The following is a 23149-nucleotide window of genomic DNA, read 5'->3' on the forward strand; positions in this document are numbered from 1 at the left end:
AGGACAGACCCTCTACCTCCAGTGCTGGGAGCTGAGGGAGGACTGGGTCTGGCACACAGGGTGTGATGAGTGGGGCAGGGCGGGAGCTGGCCACAGGGCTCCTGACAGAGTGATGATGGGACAGCTGGAAGGGCATGCTAGGCTGGTGGAGCAGCTGGGAGTGTGGGGGACTGCACTTCTCACTCTCCTCACACATGGCCCTGTCACAGTCTCCGTCCATGGCTTTTCTCTCCACTGAGCCCTCCATCCCACCTCAACACCCATACAGGTGAGGGTGACGTGCCCCCATCCACCAGGATACAGAGGGGAGAGACCTGTGTCCGCATCACCTTCTCCCCAACACTGCAAGACCAGTCTGCCTTCTCCAGATCAGGCATCATGGCCGACTTCACGGTCCAATATGATGTGGCCATGGAGGACATCATTGGAGACGTGCAGGTATCTGGACCCTAGAGATGCAGAGGTCTTGGGCACACCATCACTCGGGCCAGGGTCATGCTCTAGGCTATAGGAGCTGTCCCTTTGAGTGTTCCTAGGGATATGTGAGAGCTAGCCATCAGGGACAAGGTAAGTGGCTTCACTCCTTGGGAATCATGTATGCACCTCACAGACACAGAACTGGAGGATTTGAAGCAGGGCCTGAATGGACCTACCTACTTGTGTCAGTCCCTAGCCTGCTCTGAAGCAGCCCTTTTGCAAAGCAAGGCATTGCTGAGTATTAGGTTTTCATGCTTTCTGTAGCTCTCAGAGTATCCTGTTGTCCTTGGCTTTCTTGCTGTGGTTGGCTTCTGAACACTTGTTCCCCATCATGAGGCCCTTTCCTGCACAGGAATGTGTCAACTCTGAGCCTGAACACCCCTGGAGAGAGGGGGAGCTCCTGTGCTCCAGCTGAGTAGGACAGTCCTGACCCAAGACCCCTTGGGTTTGCTGGTGAGGTTGGCCAAAGACTGGGAAGTCATTCCCCAAAAAGCTTTTCCTGCCTCCCTGCTCCTGCCCAGAACACAAGCCACCTTGCTGAAAGGCCTCAGGCCACCAAGCACCTTTCTCCACCACCACCTGAGCCAGTCCCAAAGAGCACAGGAGCCAAGATTGGCTCAGGCTCACTGCTGTCCTGGTGTGTCTTCCTCCATCTCCTCCACTGCTGAGCATCTGCCTCTCCACCCCGATTCCTCGGTAAACTCCTTCCTATCTACATGCCCTCCACACACCAGCTATCTACATCCCCTCCACATCCCAACCATCTACATCCCCTCCAAATCTCACCATCTACATCCCCTCCACATCTCACCCATCTACATCCCCTCCACATCCCAACCATCTACATCCCCTCCAAATCTCACCATCTACATCCCCTCCACATCTCACCCATCTACATCCCCTCCACATCTCACCATCTACATCCCCTCCACATCTCACCCATCTACATCCCCTCCACATCTCACCCATCTACATCCCCTGCACATCTCACCATCTACATCCCCTCCACTTCTCACCCATCTACATCCCCTCTACATCTCACCCATCTACATCCCCTCTACATCTCACCCATCTACATCCCCTGCACATCTCACCATCTACATCCCCTCTACATCTCACCCATCTACATCCCCTCTACATCTCACCCATCTACATCCCCTCCACATCCCACCTCTCTACATCCCCTCTACATCTCACCCATCTACATCCCCATCCATATCCACTAATCTACATTCCCTCCACATCTGACCATCTACATCCCCTCCACATCCCACCACAGTTGCTCTCCTCTCTCCCACCCCATACAATGTTGTTGACAAGACTGCTCCTTCATCCCTGTCTTGACACATCCTCCAGCAGAACTACTGCAGCCAAGGGCCCAAGTCGTTGGTGCTGGAAACTCAGAAAGATTGGACTAAGCTCCCAATCTCTCCCTTGGCTAGCTCCTGGTTGTAAAGCAGACAAATCCTTGTTGGCACCAGAGTTCAAATACACCATAGGTGCTGAGATAAGCAGTGAGTGTGTGTGTGTGTGTGTGTGTGTGTGTGTGTGTGTGTGTGTGTGTGTGTGTGTGTGATGCCAGGCATGGAGGCATCAGGACAGTCTTCCTGAGAGATGGTAACAACTACCTTCCTATGGCAAAAGTGAATAGGTCTTGCCTGGAGTGAATGAAGGAAACGGCACAGGGCAGGGTGGGGCACGACAGAATATGCAGAATAATGGCAGTGACGCATAGAGAGACTCAGGACAGTGATGGCTATTGCCAAGAGGTAGGGCTGGGGGGACTGCAGTAAGACAGGGAATCTTACAATGGTCAGTCTACACTGTAAAAATGGCTGTGGGTACCGGGACCCAAATTCGAAGGGCCTGCTCAGAGCCACTTAGCCCCACCAGCTTGCTTCACTCTCTTAAGCTTTCCCAGTGCGGGCAATGACCTGGAAAACTGCACATGCTGTCTTGGCTGGGGAGGGAGGATGGGTGTGGGGGCAAAGGGACCCAGAGAAAATGCTCTGAAGAGGTGGTCTGTGGTGGCAGGAGGAGAGCTCAGGGTCTCAGAATCCCAGAGCTTACAAGAGGGAAACGCATCGGTGTGGTGGGGTCTGCTCAGAGTCAAAGGCATCTGCTGGCTTAGGAACCAAGCTTGTCCTAGATGCCTTTAGTGTTGGAGGCAGTGAGTCTGGGAGCAGCATGTGCTGTGGGTTCAACAGGAATGAACATGGTGGGGAATCCCGCAGCTGCCCATGTCTTTAGCTGGGATGTCCCCAGTGGGAAAGAAGCTGGTTAGAAGTCCGAGGGCAACTGGGAGCAGGGGGTTGTGTCAGTGGGTGGAAAGCACACACTTGCCCACGCTGTAAGGAAGACCTAGTATGGAGTATCCTGGGAGAGCAGCTGACACAGAAATAAGGTGGTTGACCTCATACAGGGTCCATGGCAAGAAGGCATGGCCCTCAGCGGGAGGCATAGGAACCCCTCCCCAGTCAAGGTGGGTTGTGCAAGTGCATATGACTTGGTGCCCTTCAGTGTGCTCAGGGACTGAGACTATGTGGTGACTGACTAAAAGGGCTGTGGGAGGTTGGTGGGCAATTTCTGGCACCCAGGCTACAAGCTAGCCACTAGAAATCTGGTTAGAATGCAGTCCAGGATTGGTGGGCACACTTTCCTCCCCCAGTATACCAGGTACAGAGGAGCCCCCCAAGGATTCTGCCCATGGCTTGACAGGGACAGGGTGGGTGAGTGATAGAAGCCTTGGGGAAATGGGACAAGGAGCTGGGATTGTGTGGAATAGGCCTCCCATTCTGTGTGAATTAATTCAGAGGCAGGGATGGAGGGGGAAAGCATTTTCTCTTCCCATTCCCTCTCCTCTGGAAAAAGGGAGCTCTCAGGGTCATTGAGGGCAGGCAGGAGCAAAGACTGCTTGCCCTGGGCAGCCCTCAAGCCTTAGGCCTCCAACTGCAGGCTCCAGGACAGCCTAGACCCCTAGGCAGCCTAGGCCTCCCTGGGCTGGAGAGGACACTGGTCCTGAGGGGCCTCCAGGCCCATCTCCTTCCCTTCCCTGCACAGACCCAGCCCTGAGGCTCTGCAGAGGGAAAGATGGAGTGTGGGGGCAGGGGCGGGCAGCCAATCACATCAGGACAGCCCAAGGCATCTGTACCTGGTGCTAACCAATCCCCTCTGCACAGACAGCTCTGTTGGCCTCTGCTTCCTCCTCCCCTCCCTGCTCTGCCCAGCAATAGCAGAAAGGAGTGCTTAGGAGGAGAAGGAGGCCCTGCAAGCTCCCAGCCCTTGGCAGCAATGAGCTGGGCCCCCGGCTCACTCTGTTGAGGGAGGTTAAAACAATACTTTCCGTTCCTGGAGCCCAGACAAACGTCCCCGGGGACCCCCAAGCCTGTGCGAGTCCGGCTGTCCCAGGGACAGGAACTCACACAGTACAGAGATGCTGACCCCTGTAGGCCTGGGCCCCAAGCCTCTCTTCTCCCCTCTGCTGCTCCTGGCAAGGCCTGCGATGAAGGACTCAAGCGCAGAGGTTCAGTTCTGGTGTGCAGAGCAAGGCTGAGCCAACAGACAGCTAGGGAGAGGGAGCTGGCCTGGGAAGGGAAGAGCAGCCTGTGATGCAGGAGAGTGAGAGGGGCCTGATTCGGATTGGCTCTCAGCGCTGTTCTTCTTGGCTCTCCTTCTTTTTGTCCAGATCTATGGTGGCTATTTTATTCACTACTTTGCCCCCAGAGGCCTCCCGCCAGTGGAGAAGAATGTGGTATTTGTTATAGATGTGAGCGGCTCCATGTTTGGAACTAAGTTGCAACAGGTAACAAGGCCTTTTCCTGGGGCCTCTGAAATCCATAACTCTCTCCCCTTTTGATAGTGTAAAATGATTGTTGTTACTCTCTCTTTTTTTTTAACACTTGCTGCTCCTTTTCTGAATCACTGTTTCTTGTAATAGCCCTGGCTGCCCTCAATCTCAACATGTAGCTGAGGATGACCTTGAAATTGGATCCTCTTCCCTCTAAATTCTAAGTGCTGGAATTATAGGTATGCACAACCATGCCCAGTTGATGAGGTGCTGAGATCGAATACAGGGCTTCCTGCATTCTAAGAAGCACAATACTGACTGAGCTCTATTGCCATCCCTTAACACCTCTCAATGTTTGTTTGTGTCTCTGATCCATCAACTACTAATTTTGTGACTCTGAGCTAATGACTGTTTCTATGTTTGTGAGTCTCAGTGCCATTACCTAGAAATGGGGATAATATTAGTCTTCTTCACTATGCTTCTGTAAAGCTTATAGGAACTAATACAGCCAAGGTATTCAACAATGTGTGGAACATAGGAAGTGTCCTATAAATGGTACCTAATACTAGAATCTACTTTCTATGGAGCCTCCTACATGCCTAGCTCCATGTTAAATATTGTCATGGGGAAAAGAGAGCAGAAGTAGAAGCATTCTGTGACTTGCTATCAGAGTATTGGATATGTGACTGGAGAGTGAAAATATTCCATGGAAGGGTGTTAGTGAGCAGTCTGGGGTAGAGACTCTCTGGGTGAGAAGGTTGAAAGCAGACAGCTCAGGAATGTGCTTTCCAGAGAAGCGGCAAGTAAAAGCCCATTGAAGAGGTGAACAAATAAAGGGGAAATGGTGGGCTATCTGAAGGGCACAAGGGCCAAGTTATGCAGTTGAAATGGAATCTGGGTTATCCAGGGCCTGATGAGACAGTAATCCAGGAGGAAACAGAGGGGACTGAGGATCAGAAGCAGATCTGAGCAGAAGCAAAGCATACCAAAGTCCAGCAGCCAGCTAGCCAGCTCTGTAATCATGGGGTCCTCCAACTTGAAAGGATTGACATCATTCTGCCCAGGATCACGCGCTCAGAAACCATTGACCATGCAGACTGTAGAGCTCTGGGAAGGACAGACCTGAAAACTTGAAAGTGAGGCTGTCCGGTAGACTTTTCTTGTGTTTATTCATTTTGTTTTGTTTTTTGAGATAGTCTGTGTATCCCAGGCTGTCTTAGATCTTGCAATCCTTCAACTCCAGCCTCTTGAGTGGTGTTTACAGCCATGCACCACCACATATGGTCCCACTGGAACTCTCTTGATGATAATCTCAAGTTCTGTACTATCTAGTACAAGTAACCACTGGCCACATGTGCTCATTGAACACTTGAAATGTGACTCTTGCAAGTTAAGAACGGAATTTTTTTCTCTATTGGACAGTGAACTTCTAAGCCTACCATAAAGCCTGGCAAACATTTTGACCTGATAGCCTCAACTCACAGAAAGAAAGGGTCACATACAGTTAAAACCATAAAGCCCTCAGAGCTAAGTGTCTTGTGAAAAGAGCCTTTCAAGTTCATGGAGCTCAAATTTTCTCTCATCATCTCTTTCACCCTTATCCCACAGACTAAAAAGGCCATGAACACGATCCTCAGTGACATGCAAGCTAGTGACTACTTCAATATCATTTCCTTTTCTGACAAAGTTAACATCTGGAAAGCCGAAGGCTCGATCCAAGCCACTGTCCAGAATATCCACAGTGCTAAAAACTACCTGAGTCGCATGGAAGCAGATGGCTGTAAGTGTTATACCTGCCTACCCAAATGGACAGGCTGTGGTGATAGTCTGTGGTGACAGGCCATTTCTGAGCCCTTCTCTTCATTCACCCATGCCTCTCATTTACCACACTGCCAGAAACATCACTTTCACATTTTGCATTCATAACCATACCTTTTCATCCTCTTCTTGGTTCCCCCCCATCTCCGTCTCCTGATAGAAAGAACATGGTTGATTTCCCCTGAATCTTAGCATATTTCTCTTTGGACCTCAGTTTCATCTTCCTTAAAGCAAACACAAATGTTGCTAAGACTTTTAAAATCAATACTGTAGATTTTCTTTCTAAACATTTGCCCCAGTTCTGACTTTTGTTAAATCCTGCATCTCAAATACTTACTGCATTTCCCCAGATTTCTGCCTCTGTCACCTAAGCCATCTTCTTCCCTGTGGCAAGAAGGTGGTGGTGCTCTCTTTGGGTGGCTGTCATCTGACTAGAGAAGGAAACAATCCTGGCTCCCACCCCACACACAACCTGGGAAATAATCAGAGAATGGTTTGAGACCAGGAGTGATAAAAGGCAAGGACATATGGGCTCCACTATCAGGTCACGTGAGCCAGGGTGAGCGGGAAGGAGTTAGGGATAAGCAGTGGGAACATTGTGAGAAAAGATAAAGTGGGGAGGATGAGCCTGGGAGCATGGTATGTCTGCAGTGGGGTAAGAAATGGCCTGAGAAAGTGATCTCACAGTCTGCTCCCCAATTAGGGACCGACATCAACGCTGCTCTGCTGGCAGCTGCTTCAGTGCTGAACCATAGAAACCAGGAGCCTGGAAAGGGCCGTGGTGTGGGACAGATTCCTCTTATCATGTTCCTGACAGATGGGGAGCCCACAGCCGGCGTGACAACTCCCAGTGTGATCCTTTCCAACATCCGTCAGGCATTGGGCCACAGGGTATCTCTTTTCAGCTTGGCCTTTGGGGATGATGCTGACTTCTCACTGCTGCGCCGTTTGTCCCTGGAGAACCAGGGAGAAGCAAGACGCATATATGAGGACAGTGATGCAGCTCTGCAACTAGAGGGTTTCTATGATGAGATTTCCAAGCCTCTGCTGGCAGATGTGCGCTTGGACTATTTGGGGGGCTTGGTTGGGGCCTCCCCTAGGGCCCATTTCCCTAACTATTTTTGTGGCTCAGAGTTGGTGGTAGCTGGCAAGGTGCAACCAGGTGAGCAGGAGCTGGGCATCCACCTAGCAGCCCGTGGCCCCAGTGGTCAGCTTCTTGTGGCCCGCCATACTGAAGAAGCCACCAACAGCAGCCAGAAAGCCTTTGGTTGCCCGGGGAAACCTGCCCTCAATGTGGCACATTTTATCCGCCGCCTGTGGGCTTATGTCACGATTGGGGAGCTGCTGGAGGCACGTTTCCAAGCCCGGGACACTACCACTCGCCGTCTGCTGGCTGCCAAAGCCCTCAACCTATCCCTTCAATACAACTTTGTCACACCTCTGACCTCACTGGTCGTGGTGCACCTCGAGAAGACCAATGAGAAATCCATGAGCCAGCCATCCACTACAGCTGAGACAAGCACAGTCACACCCTCATCCAGCAAAAGCCTTGGCCTCGGAGCAGGCACAGCTCAACCAGCCTCAGTCCTTGAGGTCTCTTCTAAATCAAGGCCCATGAAACCAACCTCAACTATTACTGCCCCTAAAAAGAAAGTGCCCTGTTCCAAGGAGCAGGGGGCACTGCGTCAGTGTTCTAATAGCCTACCAACTTCAGTACAACCAAAGTCCCAAATTCCAGCACAAGATTCCAGTACCTTGGCACTGACAGCTTTGAAGATGAAACCTCTTGCCCCTGTGCCTTCAAGTTCTAATGTCCCATTGCCTCTGAAGCCCAGCACTTCATCACACCAGAATCCTGGTGTTATATCACTTGTTAATTCTAGGACACATGTCCTACCTCTGAATCCTGTCACCCCTGCCCAGCCCAAAGGTAACACTATGAAACATTTTAATCCATTTACTCCTTCCAAACTTCCTGCTTCATCAGATGCCCAACCTACACCAGATGCCCCATCATACCCTCAACCTGGGGAACCCATATCACAGACACTCCAAAGCCTGCCACAGCCCAAATCTATCTCCACATTTCAGATATCCAAACACCTATTGCACCTCAGCTCCAAGGGTCTTGTTCCCAAGACTCCCGCAAATTTACCATACCCTAGATCAGGGATTGTCTTGCCCAAGTCTCCTAAAATTCCTTCATCTCCTAAATCTAGTGTCTCATCTGACCAAACTTCTACTAGCTTACCACTTTCCAAGTCCAGAACCCCAACTCCCTATAACGCCCAAATCCCACTACCTGCCAGGCCCAGGCCACTGGTTCCTCAGAGTCTCGGCACATTTTCGAACACACTCTCGAGTTCCACAAGTCCCAGTAGTACTGTGCCAACATCTAGTCCTGGGGAACCTCTCCCTTCTTCCTTTACCCCTACTCCGATCTCTCTGCTGCCCACTGCAAGACTCTGGCATCAGCAAGAGCCGCTACTAGGACTCAAGAGCACCAGGCAAGTTCTGGGACCATCTCTGCCAGGGATTCTAATAATGGCCCTAACCAGCAGCTCTGGTCCTATGCCAGGAGGCATCTCCCCAAAACCTCCCAATCTTGCTGCCTTCCAGCACTCCCCCTGAGGCTATCAGTCTTCATCTTCTCCCAGAGAAGCTCCAGCTGCTGCCAGAGTCAGTGGTAGAGTCCAAGTTCGTGGAGTCCTTGAACCCACCAGTCTTCTATACGCTTCTCACTCCTGACAGAGATGGTGAGTGCTGCTGGCAAGAGACCAAGGCAGAGCGGGGGAGGTGGGAATGGAGAGAGCTGAGTGTATGAGGTATGCACGGATTCTATTAATGCTCCAGAAGCTTCCTTGGTTGCTTTGGGACTTTGGACTAGTTAACATTTCTAGACCTTGGTACATAGGCACAGAATCAGAGGCCTTGGCAGATAAGACTGGAAAGGTTAAACAGAAGCAACTGGCTAAACTAGAGTTGACATTTGTCTTGTTGAAAAAGAGAATGGTTGCTGACTCCCAAGCCGGGGAGGAATGTGGTAGTCTAAATTGGAACATCACTAGGTAAGGCAGGTCTGCTTGGTTGTTCTGTACGCTGTGAACAGTCCCACTTAATAAAGGGGATATAAATTTTATGGAAAATAATGGTAATTACCATTACAATTCCCAAAGACTATTAAATTATAATTTCTAGCTCTGCCTATGTACAGGTACTTCTCTGCATATCATGTTTTTAATCTACCATTTAATTCCCCGTGAGAAACTATTGATAATGCATTTTATACACAGGGAAACTGAAGCACAGAGCAGTGAAACAACTTGTTTAATGTCACACAGCTACTCGGGGACTAGAACCCATACTTTCTGCTCCTGAAAGAAACGTGTCTCACCATGCCACTATTCAGCATTTTTTTAAAGAAAAATTTCTTGAGTTACTTTATAACAGAGGGTTAGAAAGGGTTAGGGGGTAGGAATAATTCACAGGAACACAAATTTGGACCACATCTTTGACGTACCATGTCCCTCACTTCCCCCAATATCCCACCTACCTCTACATCTTGGTGATGTTACCTCTAATCTAATTCCCAAATCCACTGACTTTTCACGATCCCAACTGCCACTATCACAGATCAGACAAACTCTACCGTCTCATCTCAAATGACTCTTCTTGTCTCCGTACCAGTCTCCTCTTGCCCTCTTGCAGGCCAAGAAATTTTTCAAAGAAACAAATCAATTCATGTCCCTTTCCTACATAATGCTCCTCAAGGATTTCCCCTCACACCTGGAGTAAAGTTCAAAGTCTCCTTTGTGGCCTGCAAGGCCCTGCATGGAGTGCTCTGCATGCCCACACCACACTGACTTCTCCTTCTCCCACGCTCCCACTTATCCTCTGAACTCTAGACCCCTGGTTTTATCCCTGCCCCTCCCATTGGACCCTCCCCAACCACAACTCAAGTATGTCCTTCTTACTGTGTCTCCTTGATTCACCCTTTCCTATAGTCCTAAAACTCCAGCCGGTGCCTTGGATCTCAGATCAGCTTTCTTACCCACCTTCCTCCTCCACAGGCCACTTTAGGCCTTTACTTCCTTGATCAGTCCAATTTGTTTTTGTATAGCGTCCACCACTATTGATAATCTTGACTATGATATTTCACCAGGTGAGAAGCCACACCGTCTTTCTCACCATCATATCCTGGTGCCTACCTAAGCAGTGCCTGGAAGAATAAATGAGTGAATGAACGGATGAATATATGGGTGTTATGAGTAAGAAATTTGAGTGTATCTGAGCTTGAAAGGGGCTGTGACAAATATAGACATAGGTTAGTTTGGGTAGCCGGTGAGGACTCTCCCAGTCAGAAGGAAGAAAGGACCAGATATGGAGGTCACATAGAACCCTGGTACTTGGGAAACTGTAGCATTAGGATCAGTAGTTGGAGGCAAGCCTGGACTGCACAGTGAGACCCTGTCTTCTCTTTGACCCAGGCGTGGGAAGGATTCCTTTTATTTCTTTGTGTTTGGCAGGAAGTCCACACTGGGATGGCAATTCTGAGAGGATCCTGGGAGGAACTGAACATGATATGGACTCCAAGGAAAGTTCCGTGGAGCTAGCAAAAGGTAAACAAGGGGTTCCTCTGGCAAAGACCCCTCTAAGCCCTCGGTTCTATTCAATGTTGACAGTGTGGGAGCCTAGTGGAGGGGCAAGATACTCATTTTCCATCACCATGTAACAAATTACATAAATTGAGCAGTTTAGAAGAACACTTATTGTAGAATTACTTTTCTCCAATGGAATATTACTGAGTGGACCAGCCACACACCAGGGCAGGTCCTATGCCCATGTTAGCCAACACAGAATGAATTCAATGGTGTTTTTGTAGACCTTTTGTCTCATACTGCTTTCTTTGAACAGTTTTTTATCTTATTGGTCTTTTGCTTGTTTTTGTATTTCCATTTTTGTGTTTTTCTGTTTCTTTTTTTGTTTTTGTTTTTTGTTTGTTTTGAAAGAGAGAGAATATAAAGTTGGGTGTGTAAGGAGATGAGGAGGATCTGGGAGGAATTGGGGAGAGGGAAACATAATTAAAGTATATTATATGAAAATGTTTTCCAATTAAAAATAAGACAACCCCCATTCCCGTCATCATGTTCTCCTCTTGCTGTAATGGAATGCTACAGAATGGGTAATTCATAAAGAAGAGATTCTTTGAGGTCCAAAGTGGAGTTGGCTGCATCTCCTGAAAGTCTCCTTGATGGTAGGAACTCAAAGAATCTCAAAGCAGTGCAAGTCATCACTCAGTAAGCCAGAGCAAGCTAGCCCAAAGAGGTAGCTCTTAGAACAATCACTCTCTAATAATCCATTAATCCATCAATTGGTCTGACCTTGAAGGATAACCAGAAATTGACTTTGAGTAAGAAAAGGAACGGAAAACATGGCAAGAAAAATAGGAAGCAGCAGCAGCAGCAGCAGCAACAACAACCAAAAAAAGGCAAGGCCCTCATAACAACAGTCAGTTCAGGGTCAAGTGTGATGGTCATGTGTGATCCTGGCACTCCAGAGGCTGAGGGAAGGAGGATCAAGAGTTCAAGTCCAGCCTGGGCTATACAGTGAGACCCTGACTTAAAAAAAAACAATAACAAATAAGTCAGTTTGACTAGTATAGGATAAAGCATAAAGAAAAAAATTGGAGAAATAAATTCCAGCAAAAGTTTGAATACTGAGCTCAGGAATTTGGCCCTTACCTAGGACTCAGAAGCCAGAGGGTCCCAGGGTTGTTAGGGATGTGTTAGATCAATTCTTTATCGACAAAAAAAAAAAAAAGCCGGGCAGTGGTGGCGCACACCTTTAATCCCAGCACCTGGGAGGCAGAGCCAGGCGGATCTCTGTGAGTTCGAGGCCAGCCTGGGCTACCAAGTGAGTCCCAGGAAAGGCGCAAAGCTACACAGAGAAACCCTGTCTCGAAAAACCAAAAAACAATTCTTTATCAATGTGTGTCCTCTGTCCTTTGCAGGCACATTGCCAGGGATCTTCACCTTCTCGTCCTCTGGTAATCCACTCCCAAGCCCCCACCACTCTGTACACTGGACTGACACTGGGCTCTCTCTCTCTCTCTCTCTCTCTCTCTCTCTCTCTCTCTCTCTCTCTCTCCCTCTCCCTCCCTCCCTCCCTCCCTCCCTCCCTTCCCCCCTCCCTTCTTCCCTTCCTCTCCCTCTCCCTCTCTTTCTTTTTCCCTCACCCTCTTTCTTGAAAATAGACATTCTTCCATTCTCCTCTTCTCCTTTACTCTCCTTTCTCCCATTCCTTCAAGACTCATAACTTCAGAGTTCCATCTCCTGCCTTACAGTGGATGGGGACCCCCACTTTGTGATCCACATTCCTCACTCAGGAGAGAAGATCTGCTTCACACTGGATGGGCGCCCAGGGGACCTACTGCAGCTTATAGAGGACCCTAAGGCAGGTGAGAACCCCAAGGACTCCATTCCCACACAAGACCACAGCTGGGTGTTCTCATGTTAACAACCCTAGACATTTAGCACCTTACTATATATACCTTATAGTAGAGGATATAAAATAAAGGTATATTTTATATACCGGGGCACTGTATTATAAAGAGAATTTGTGTTGGCTTACAGTTCTGGAGGCCCAGAGTATGTACATATACACATACACACATATATGTATAGATGATATAATATGTGTATAATACATATATGTATAATATAAATATCATATGCTCTATATATTTATATTTTATAACATATAAAATAATAATTATGTATATATCTTGTAATATACAAGAATACATAGGAGAGCAAACATATGACTCACAAACATCTGTAACTCCAGTTCCAGGGCTTCTAACACCCTCTTCTGACCTCCATAGGCACCAGACATGCACATGTTACGCATACATACATGCTGGCAAAATATTCACACACATAAATAATACATAGATAAATCTAAAGCTAGGCATAGTGGTACATGTCTTAAATCCCAGTTGTCAGGAGGCAGAGGCAGAAGGATTCTCTGTGAGTTTGAGGCCAGCCTGGTCTATATAGTGAGTACCAGGACAGCCAGAGCTACATAGTGAGAGGCTGTCTCAAAAATAAATAAATCAAAAATTAAGTAAATAACATTTGAAAGTACAAAAAATGAAAACAAGCACATTTGTAAAAACACTAAGATAGTCAGAGATACATACCAGGGCATATGGTAAATTATTTTGACATTCCACATACCCACCCATAAATATGCAAATATGTACCACACAGTAACCCACACACATCAACACATTCAGACATAGAAGCCCTGTTGCTTCCAGATTCATCCCAATTTCCAGGAATCAAATACACAGAAGTAGCACATATTCCTTGTCACATCAGACACATGAAATATACTAGTGCACAGAAATAGTCACCTGATACACACTGGCATGTATCTAGATGCATGCATTCTGACACTTCATACATGCCAACATATCTTACAACCAACCAAGACATAGACCATCAACATATCCAGAGGCACATATAATCATACAACCAAAAATACACATTGTAACATGTCATCTTCTTCAAACATGTAGGTGCACTGATATTCCCAGAGATCTTCATCAGAATATAACCAAACACACAGATTTATACAGCAATGGACAAATATTCACATATACATGTAAATAGTCACATTAGGATAAGCATTGTGTACATGCTCCCCTTACACACAGCTCAGGATGGACCATGGTGGAAGCATTTCCACATGAGAGATAGCATTCTAGCCACAAATCTGAACTATATCATCTAAACCCTGGGACCTGAGACCTCACACCTGCCTGTGCAGTGGGTCACCATGTGCATGCTGGGGTGGAAGCCTGTGCTCTATGCCTGCATCTCCCCCTTACAGGGTTGCATGTGAGTGGGAAGTTGCTTGGAGCACCACCAAGGCCAGGCCATGAGGACCAGACCCGTACATACTTTCAGATCATCACAATCACTTCAGATAAACCCCGGGCCTACACTATTACAATAAGCCACAGTTCCATATCTGTGCAAGGTGAGGGTACCTTGAACTTACCCTGGGACCAACCTGCCCTGGTGAAGAAGCCCCAACTGGAGCTCCACGTCACTTCTGCAGCCCATCTCATCCTCCAACTTGGGCCCCACCTCAACTTCCTCATCCTTCGTCACCACTACAAACACCCCAGCACACTACAACTACCCCATTTGGGGTTCTATGTGGCCAATGGCTCAGGTCTCAGCCCCTCAGCCCGTGGCCTGATGGGTAAGTGCTGCTGAGGTCGAAAGGAACTATGGTGTACCAGTCCTAACGGAAACCTCTTTGCTTTTCTTTTTTTCTTTCCTTCTTTCTTTTTATTTTTATGTATATAAATGTTTTGCCTGCACATATGTGTGTGCACCATGTGTATGCTGGGTAACCCCAGAGGCCAAAAGAGGGCCTCAGATTCCCTGGAATCTGAGTTGAAGAAGTTTGTGAGCCTATGTGGGTGCTGGCAACCAAACTCGGGACTTCTGCAAGGACAGCAAGTGCCCTTAACCTCTGAGCCTTTTCTCCAGCCAGAAACCTTTTTTAGGATGCAGGCCTAGTGGACCTCACATTCAGTGCTCTCAACTCTGAAGAGAAATGAAAACCAAACTCTGCCTTTGGGAAGCTCCTGACATGGGAAAAGGAAAGAGTCAGCCATAGAATAGTGATCACCAGGAGTGGTGAGTGTCAAGTGAGCTGCACAGGAAGCTACAGTATCCCACGTCTCAGAGCTCAAGAAAGACCTCCCTGAAGAGGGAGGGCATTGCAGCTGCAGGGCTAAGCAGGAGCAGCATGGGGGAAAGGAATGGAGACTGGGAGGAGCTAGTGCCTGCCGGCATGATCAAGCTGAGCGTCAAGTTGAGGAATGTTACTTTATCTCAAAGGCACCATGGGAGGGGGAAGCCATGAAAGGTTCTAAACGGAGAAAGACACAGCAAGCTCTTAGTATTAGCTCCTTGAATCTCTTCTTCCTCTGTATCTTCCTGTCTTCTCCAAGCCCAGATGCTCTCTTTGTCTCTGCTATCTTGACTGTCCACGTCCACACCACAGCCCTGTCCCATCGGGCTCTTCCGTGGTTTCTACAGTGTCCAGCTTTTCCCCTCCTGTAGGTCTGATGCTCCACCATGCCACTTTCCTCCTAGATTCTTTGCTTTCAGGGCCTCCTCAGAGCTCTAACTGCTGCTCCATCTTCTCTCCCTCAGGACAGTTTCAGCACACAGATATCCGGCTGGTAACAGGACCTACTGGGTCTTATATACAGAAGCACCAGGGCCCAGATGTGCCAGTGGTACTAAGCAAGAAGCTGCTGAAAGAGTCACCAAGGCTTCATCCCCGCTGGACTTCATGCTGGCTGGTGAAACGCTCTCATGTAGAACAGCTGCTGGGTCGGCCCTACCTTGCCTATGTTCTGTGATGGCTCCTGGACCTAGAGCCAGGAGGTCTAAATTTGTAGATCCAGAGGCCAGGGGATGGAGTCAACCAGGACACAGGCCTGGGTACATGGAGGTGCACATAAAGGCCGCCTATACATGTGCTAAGGGACAAATATACCAGGAAACACAAAGATAGAGCTAAGCAGAACTTCAGGCCTAAAAGCTTTAGTACGCTCACCTCATGGTTCTTCTTTATACTCTCTGCCCCCTCCAAATTCACATTAGCCCTGGAAGTGACTTTCCTTTTTATTCATTCCTTGAGAATTCCGCACATGTGTACAATGGACTTTGACCTCATCAACCCCTCCATACCCCCATCTATTCCTCTCAGAATCACCCACCCTACCTCCACCTCACCTTCCCAACCTCATTTTCTCTTTTCATAGCCCACAGACTGCCTTTCCTAAAGCCAAAGTCTCACTGAGTCATGAGTCCTGCGCACAGCGTTCCCTTATTCCTACGATGTACTCCTAGCTCTTGGGATTTCCCTCGTAAGCTATGATGGTCCCCACCACTGGACTTCTCTGTGTATTCAACCTGCTGTGTGGGACACTCTTCCCCCATCTAGGTAAACTCAATTCATCTTTCAAGTCTTAGTTGCCCCCTCTCCTAGAAGGCATTCCCTGGGCCTTCCATAAGGTGAGCACCTGCTTTATGTCCTGCCTGATCTCATAGCAGTTTTCATACTAATAATCATCTGTTTCCTCATCTGGATCCTGGCTAAGCCTGTAAGCTCTCTGAGAGCAAGAATCTGTTCTGAATCCTCTGTAGCCACAGTTCATGGCACATGGCAGATGCTTAATAAATATGTGTAGAATAAACGAATGTACAAGAATAACCATTAAATCGCAGTAGGCATGCAACCAAAGACATAGGTCACCTGCAGAAAAACAGCCACAGAGACACGAATCTGGAAGTATAGTGACGGAGGGGACATAGCCGCAGGAAGTAGAGGGAACTCAGAACAATGAAACATGGACAGCTGGGCGTGGGGCCACATGCCTGTAACCTCAGCATTTGGAAGGCTGAGGCAGGAAGGTGGCTTTAATTTCAAGGCCAATCTGAGCTACATAGTGAGATTGAGGCCAATGTGACAAGGACCTGTCTCAAACAACAACAGCAGCAATAAAAAGAAAAACGTGAATATATGGACACAAAGACAAAGAAGCCAGAGTGCCATCAGACTGAGTACCTGCCTTCCCTTCTGTCTATCAGAGACAGAAACATATGTTTTCTTGCTGGGGGTCAATGTTCCTGTGACTTTAAGTTACTGTCCCTTCACAGAAATGCAAAGAGACAAAAAGAAGAGATGACTTTGGCACAGTGGCAAATGTGAAGAATGAGACATAACAAATTACAAACGAACCGGCACAGAGATCCAGACTGAAGCAAAGACACTAAGATCACAGAGACACAAAGATACAAAGACAACCAGGAAGACACTGGCAGGGTCACAGTCCAAAAACCAGCCAAGGATGGAAAAAGTAGAAACATGCAAATATACTGACACTCTGATTTGCAGACATAGGTAGGGATGAAATGATAATCCAGAGACACACAGCCAGAGACATGCGAGGTGTGGAAACAGACATTGCGGAGTCCTAGATGGGATGGCAAAGATCCAGTGATATCAGCACCTGTGGAAGAAGAATGAGTCAACATCAGAGATCCATATACTCCAAGATCTAGAAACAAAGAAAGAAAACCCCTGAACAATGAAAATTACGGAAAAGAGATAGCCATCGGGCCAAACAGCACAAACAGAAGGGAAGGAAGGTACCAGCACAGGAACTGTGGGGCACTGTGATGCACAGACAGAAGGGAAGGCAGGTACCAGCACAGGGACCATGGGGCACTGGGATGCACAGACGGAAGGGAAGGCAGGTACCAGCACAGGGACCATGGGGCACTGGGATGCACAGACAGAGGGCAGGCAGCCACCAGCACAGGGACCATGAGGCACTGGGATGCACAGACAGAAGGGAAGGCAGGTACCAGCACAGGGACCATGGGGCACTGGGATGCACAGACAGAGGGCAGGCAGGTACCAGCACAGGGACCATGGGGCACTGGGATGCACAGACAGAAGGGAAGGCAGGTACCAGCACAGGGACCATGGGGCACTGGGATGCACAGACAGCAGACTCAGAGACAGAGAAGTAGTGGACGGGAATGTGAACCCACGAATCTAGTCACGTGAACATAGCGTCAATTTGGAAACAGTAATAGATAGATATGCCTGGAAAGATGGAGATAGAAATAAAGAAAACTAGACAGAGAATATAGGTTAGGAGGCAGAGGATGATGAGAAAGGTAGGGATGCGAGGACACTGAATCAGGATAAACCTGAGGACACCTATAGCAGTGACATATATCAGGTGACAAACCAAGGCTACAAATGAAGGGATAAGAACAGTGACTTCAACCTAAGCACATAAAGGTAGCAGGTTATGATTCCAAAGCATGGCTCCAGACCCTAGACAAAATAGGGAGGCAAAGACATGGAACCAAGGACAATGAGACAGAAAGAGATGCAGAGAAATACTCAGACAAATAAATTCACAGAAACAGGAATACTCTCACGTGAGACCCACGACAAAGACTCGGGGACTAGGAGAGCACAGGTTCAGTACTATAAGTAGTCACACAGAGACACTGACAAAATGTGGGAGAAGAGATGGAGAAGAGAACTAGCAAAGCACAGAGATTTAGACATGAAAGAGGAAGTTCTGGAGATGCACAGACTTGGGGACTCACTGATATAGGGCACATGGAAGGCAGCATATGCAGACCATGAGCATGTGCACACCGGAACAAAGGAACTCAGGGACACACAGACACAAGAATATAGGAACACGTGCTGGATCACAGAGTGTCCAGTATATGCAAAGAGTCGGGGTCACACAGAGGTAGGAACAAATTGAGAGTGCAATACAGAGGCTGCTGGGTACCCAGTCACCTTGTGTAGCCGGTAGGTAGCATGCAAACACACTCAAGCCATGTAAAGTTCTACATATACAGACTCAGAGATGCACAAAGATTCAAAGACAAATGAAGAATTATGAATATACAGAAATTGGGAAACATGTAAAGAATCACTGGTGGATAATCAGGAATACACAAAAACTAAGTGCTACACAGAAAAGGGGACACGCACACACACACACACACACACACACACACACACACACACACACACACACACGTGCACTCCAACAATAGCAACTCACTAGATAAGCAGGCGGTGAGACATAGAGCTTTGTGGGCACACAGAGACAGGAAGACACAGACACTAGAAAAGAAGCTTGGGACATGCTAAATCTCGGGTACATTCAAGGGTAAGGATACATAAGCATTTAAACATACAGCCAGGGCACGTGGAGACAAGGGCAGAAGGAAAGAATATAGTGTCATAGTGATACCCAGAGATAGGCCATTGTTGGTACTACAACACAGAGACTGATAGAATTTATGGCATAGAGAAGTATTAAGAGTTGGAAACAGACACTCATAGACTTACTGACAACCAAGGACATACAGATTATAGATCACAGCATACCATAGAAACCACAGACACCAGGACAGAGAAACCTTGGTATACATAAATCTTGGGAAACTGAATTATGCAGACAAAATTCAAGTGCTTGTCATACAAATATTATGATTCATCCAGACAAAGGAAAACATACGTAGCCACTAAAACACACAGACACACTGGCATGAATAAATATTTAACGCACACATAAGCTCCCTGACAGGTGTCAGATACAGAGGCAATAGATAGTCCCAAATGCTGGTACACAGAGACACTGGTATATGTACACAAAGGGACACACAGGACCTGAGCTACTAGGACACAAAGACCTGCACAAAAAATGAAGCACATGAAAAACTAATCTCAGAGACAAAACAAAGTAGTAACAGTAGAACAAAGAAATGCGGGGGTGTATAGACAGGAGGCTATAAGATACCTCTGAGACACAAGGATCCATTGGAAAAAGGAACCCCTGGGATACACATATGCCAAGGTAAACTGGCAGTGAGACACAGGAAAGCTGGCACACATGCTGTGGGGAAGAGAGTCGATGATGAGGCATGCACACACAGACATAGAGTTATATAGAACTGGTCTTTACAGATGCTGTGACAATGACACTAGAACACAGAGACACAGAGGTAGAAATGTCAAAAACTAAGAGACACTCTGGTCAAGAAAATATGTAAACTAACTGTACATCTTCACCTCTCCCTCGGCTCCTCCAAGTCCAGTCCCCCAGTCTCATCCCCAGATCTGCAGCAGAACACTTGTGGCAGCCTCCCCTCTCCTGTACCCATCTCCAGGGGATCACACAGATCTTCCCCCTCCAACCTTCCTTACCCCCACTCATTGCTTGATCCCAGCCCCCAACTCCAACAGGCACTCCCTGGGAACCCACAGACCATTCTGACCATGGAAGCAGGTAGGCCGACTGCAGATCTTCTTTTCTCCTTCTGTTTCTCCAAATGCAATCCCCCAGTCTCATGCCCAGCTCTGTAGCAGACCTCCTGCTGTGGCCTCTTCACACTCTGTGCCCTCATTCTCAGGGGACTAACTAAACAGATCCTGGTGGAACCCCCTCCTTTCCTCACTCCTCAGAAGCCCCTACACCACCTCAGCCCACGCCCATTCCTAAGTTTTAGGTCCCAACCCAGAAACACATTTTATCTGGAACATCCAGTGCCAACACCTATCAGGACTCCAGAAGATTTTCCTACCAGGCAACACAGAGTGACCACACTCTTCCTAAGAACTAGAGAGGGCAAAAGAAACCACAGAATAAAATACCCACCTAACAAGGACAAGACCAGATATCAGCACCTAGAATTAAAATCTTCCTAATCCCAGATGCCTAGACCCAGCATAAAAACATAATCAACAACAGCCAGGATAATATGTCTCCATTACAGCCCAGTAACCCTACCACAGCAGAGAATTCCAACATACTTGGAGCACAAGTAAGAGACCTTAAAACAGCCTTTATGCATATGATAGAGGTCCTTAAAGAAGGAATGAACAAATCCCTTAAAGAAATCTATGAGCTGGGTGGCGATGGCGCACACCTTTTTAATCCCAGCACCCGGGAGGCAGAGTCAGGTGGATCTCTGTGAGTTCGAGGCCAGCCTGGTTTACAGAGTGAGTTCCAGGACATGCTCCAAAGCTACACAGAGAAACCCTGTCTCGAAACAAAACAAAACAACAAAAAAAGAAATCTATGAAAACACAAAAACAGTGGCAGGAAATGAATAAAAACATTTAGGACCAAAGTGGAAGTAGAATCAATAATGGAAACCCAAACTGAGGGAATTCTGAAAATGAAAATTTTAGGTATTCAAACAGGAACCATAGAGGCAAGCTTCACCAATAGAATACAACAGATGGAAGACAGAATCTCACACACTGAAGAAACAATAGAAGAAATGGGTATCTCCATCAAAGAAAATGTTAAATCTAAAAAAAATCTGACACAAAACACCCAGGAAATCCAGGACATTATGAAAAGACTAAACCTAGGAATAATAGGAATAGAGGAAGGAGAAGAAACCCAGGTCAAAGGCACAAAAAATGTTTTCAACAAAATCATACAAGAAAATCTCCCTAGCCTAAAGGGGGAGGTGCCTATTAAGGTACAAGAAGCATACAGAATACCAAATAGATTGGAGCAGAAAAGAAAGTACCCCCCCCCCCCCCGGCCATAACAATCAAAGCACTAAATATACAGAACAAAGAAAGAATATTAAAAGCTGCAAGGGAAAAAGACCAAGTAGCATATAAAGGCAGAGCTATTAGAATTACACCCAACTTCTCAATGCAGAAGGGCCAGGACAGATGTGCTACAGACTCTAAGAAACCACAGATGCCAGCCCAGACTACTACACCTAGTAAAACCTTCAAACACTATAGATAGAGAAAATAGACAATCTGTGATGACACCAAATTTAAGCAATATCCATCTACAAATCCAGCCCTACAGAAGGTGTTAGGAAAACTCCAACCTAAAGGAGTTTACTATACCTAAGAAAATACAGGAAATAAATAATCCAAGATCAGAAAAGTCAAAAGAAGAAAAGCACATCTCTCTCTCTCTCTCTCTCTCTCTCTCTCTCTCTCTCTCTCTCTCTCTCTCTCTCACACACACACACACACACACACACACACACACCACCACCACCACCACCACCACCACCACCACCACCACCGCTAATACCACCACTACCAACAACAAAATAACAGGAATCAAAAACCATTAGTCATTGGTATCTCTCAATGTCAGTGGTCTCAATTCCCCAGTAAAAAAGACTCAAACTACCAGAATGTATTTGAAAACAGGATCCATCCTTCTGCTGGAACTAAGAAACATAGCTTAACATCAAGGATAGACATCACTACAGGGTAAAAGGAAGGGAAAATATTCCAAGCAAATTGACCTAAGAAACAAGCTGGTGTAGCCATTTTGATATCTGACAAAATAAACTTCAAACCAAAACTAATCAGAAGAGATAGGGAAGGATACTACATACTCATCAAAGGAAAAATCCACCAAGAGGACATTACAACTCTTTTTTGGTTTTCATCTTTGTTGAAATGTGTTGGGGGATTCTTGATGCTTATTAAGGAGCAATATACCTTATAGAAGATAAAGTGGATGAGCCGCTTTTAGCTCATGCCATCACTTGTTCTAATTAAACATAAATTATCATAAAAAAGAAAATAGATTCTTTTCTCATACAATATATCCTGATTGCAGTTTCTCCTCTCTCCACTCCTCCCAGTTCCTCCCCACCTCCCATCCCATCTGGATCCACTCCTTTCTGTCTCTCACTAGAAAACAAACAGGCTTCTAAGGGATAACAAAACATAACAAAATAAAATATAAGATAAAACAGAAACCATCACATTAAAATTCAACAAGACAAAGAAACAGAAGGAAAAGAGCCCAAGAGAAGGTACAAGGATCAGAGACCCACGAGTTCACACACTCAGGTATCCCATACAAACACTACACTGGAGACCATAATATATAGACACAGAGGACCTGGTGCAGACCTGTGCAGACCTGTGCATGCTGCTTCAGTCTCTGTGAGTTCATGGGAGCTTTGCTCAGTTGATCCAGAGGGCCTTATGAACTCACAGAGCCTGAAGCAGCATGCACAGGACCTACATGGGTCTGCGCCAGGTCCTCTGTGTGTATATCATGGCTTCTAGTTTAGTGTTTGTATGGGACTCCTGAGTGTGTGAACTTGTGGGTCTCTGGTTCTTTTGCCTTCTGTTGGTTTGCCTTGTCCAACTTTGATGTGATGGTTTTTATCTTACTGTATTTATTTTTGTTATAATTTTTAAGTGAATGAACCAATGAATCAATGAATCACTGCAAACCTAGCTACTACAGTAAAGGTCAAACTGAGCTGTCACTTACACCTGCTGAGAGAGGCAAACTCCAATCCAGCGTCACTGGGTATGTCAACCACTCCAGGGCAGGCCTCCTGCTCAGGAATAGTTAACCAACATGTAATGGACTCCACAGTTGTGTGGGTGTGTTTTTATTTGGTTACAGTTTGG

The 23149-nt window shown here is 47.0% G+C and overlaps 1 protein-coding gene across 1 annotated transcript in view; it reads left to right on the forward strand.

The window, feature by feature from the left end:
* The window catches only part of Itih6 (inter-alpha-trypsin inhibitor heavy chain family member 6), a 32366-nt gene extending 16081 nt beyond the window's left edge, over positions 1–16285 (forward strand). The window contains 10 exon segments of the mRNA XM_052743624.1: positions 269–438; positions 4163–4279; positions 5873–6044; positions 6786–8659; positions 8661–8838; positions 10609–10701; positions 12093–12128; positions 12426–12539; positions 13979–14356; positions 15322–16285. Coding sequence (XP_052599584.1) covers positions 269–438; positions 4163–4279; positions 5873–6044; positions 6786–8659; positions 8661–8838; positions 10609–10701; positions 12093–12128; positions 12426–12539; positions 13979–14356; positions 15322–15533 — 3344 coding nt within the window. The 3' untranslated portion in view covers positions 15534–16285.
* Positions 16286–23149: the final 6864 nt, after the last annotated feature.

This window comes from Peromyscus californicus, unplaced genomic scaffold, assembly GCF_007827085.1.
Source record: "Peromyscus californicus insignis strain IS unplaced genomic scaffold, ASM782708v3 Scaffold_10__1_contigs__length_136768540, whole genome shotgun sequence".
Classification (NCBI taxonomy): domain Eukaryota; kingdom Metazoa; phylum Chordata; class Mammalia; order Rodentia; family Cricetidae; genus Peromyscus; species Peromyscus californicus.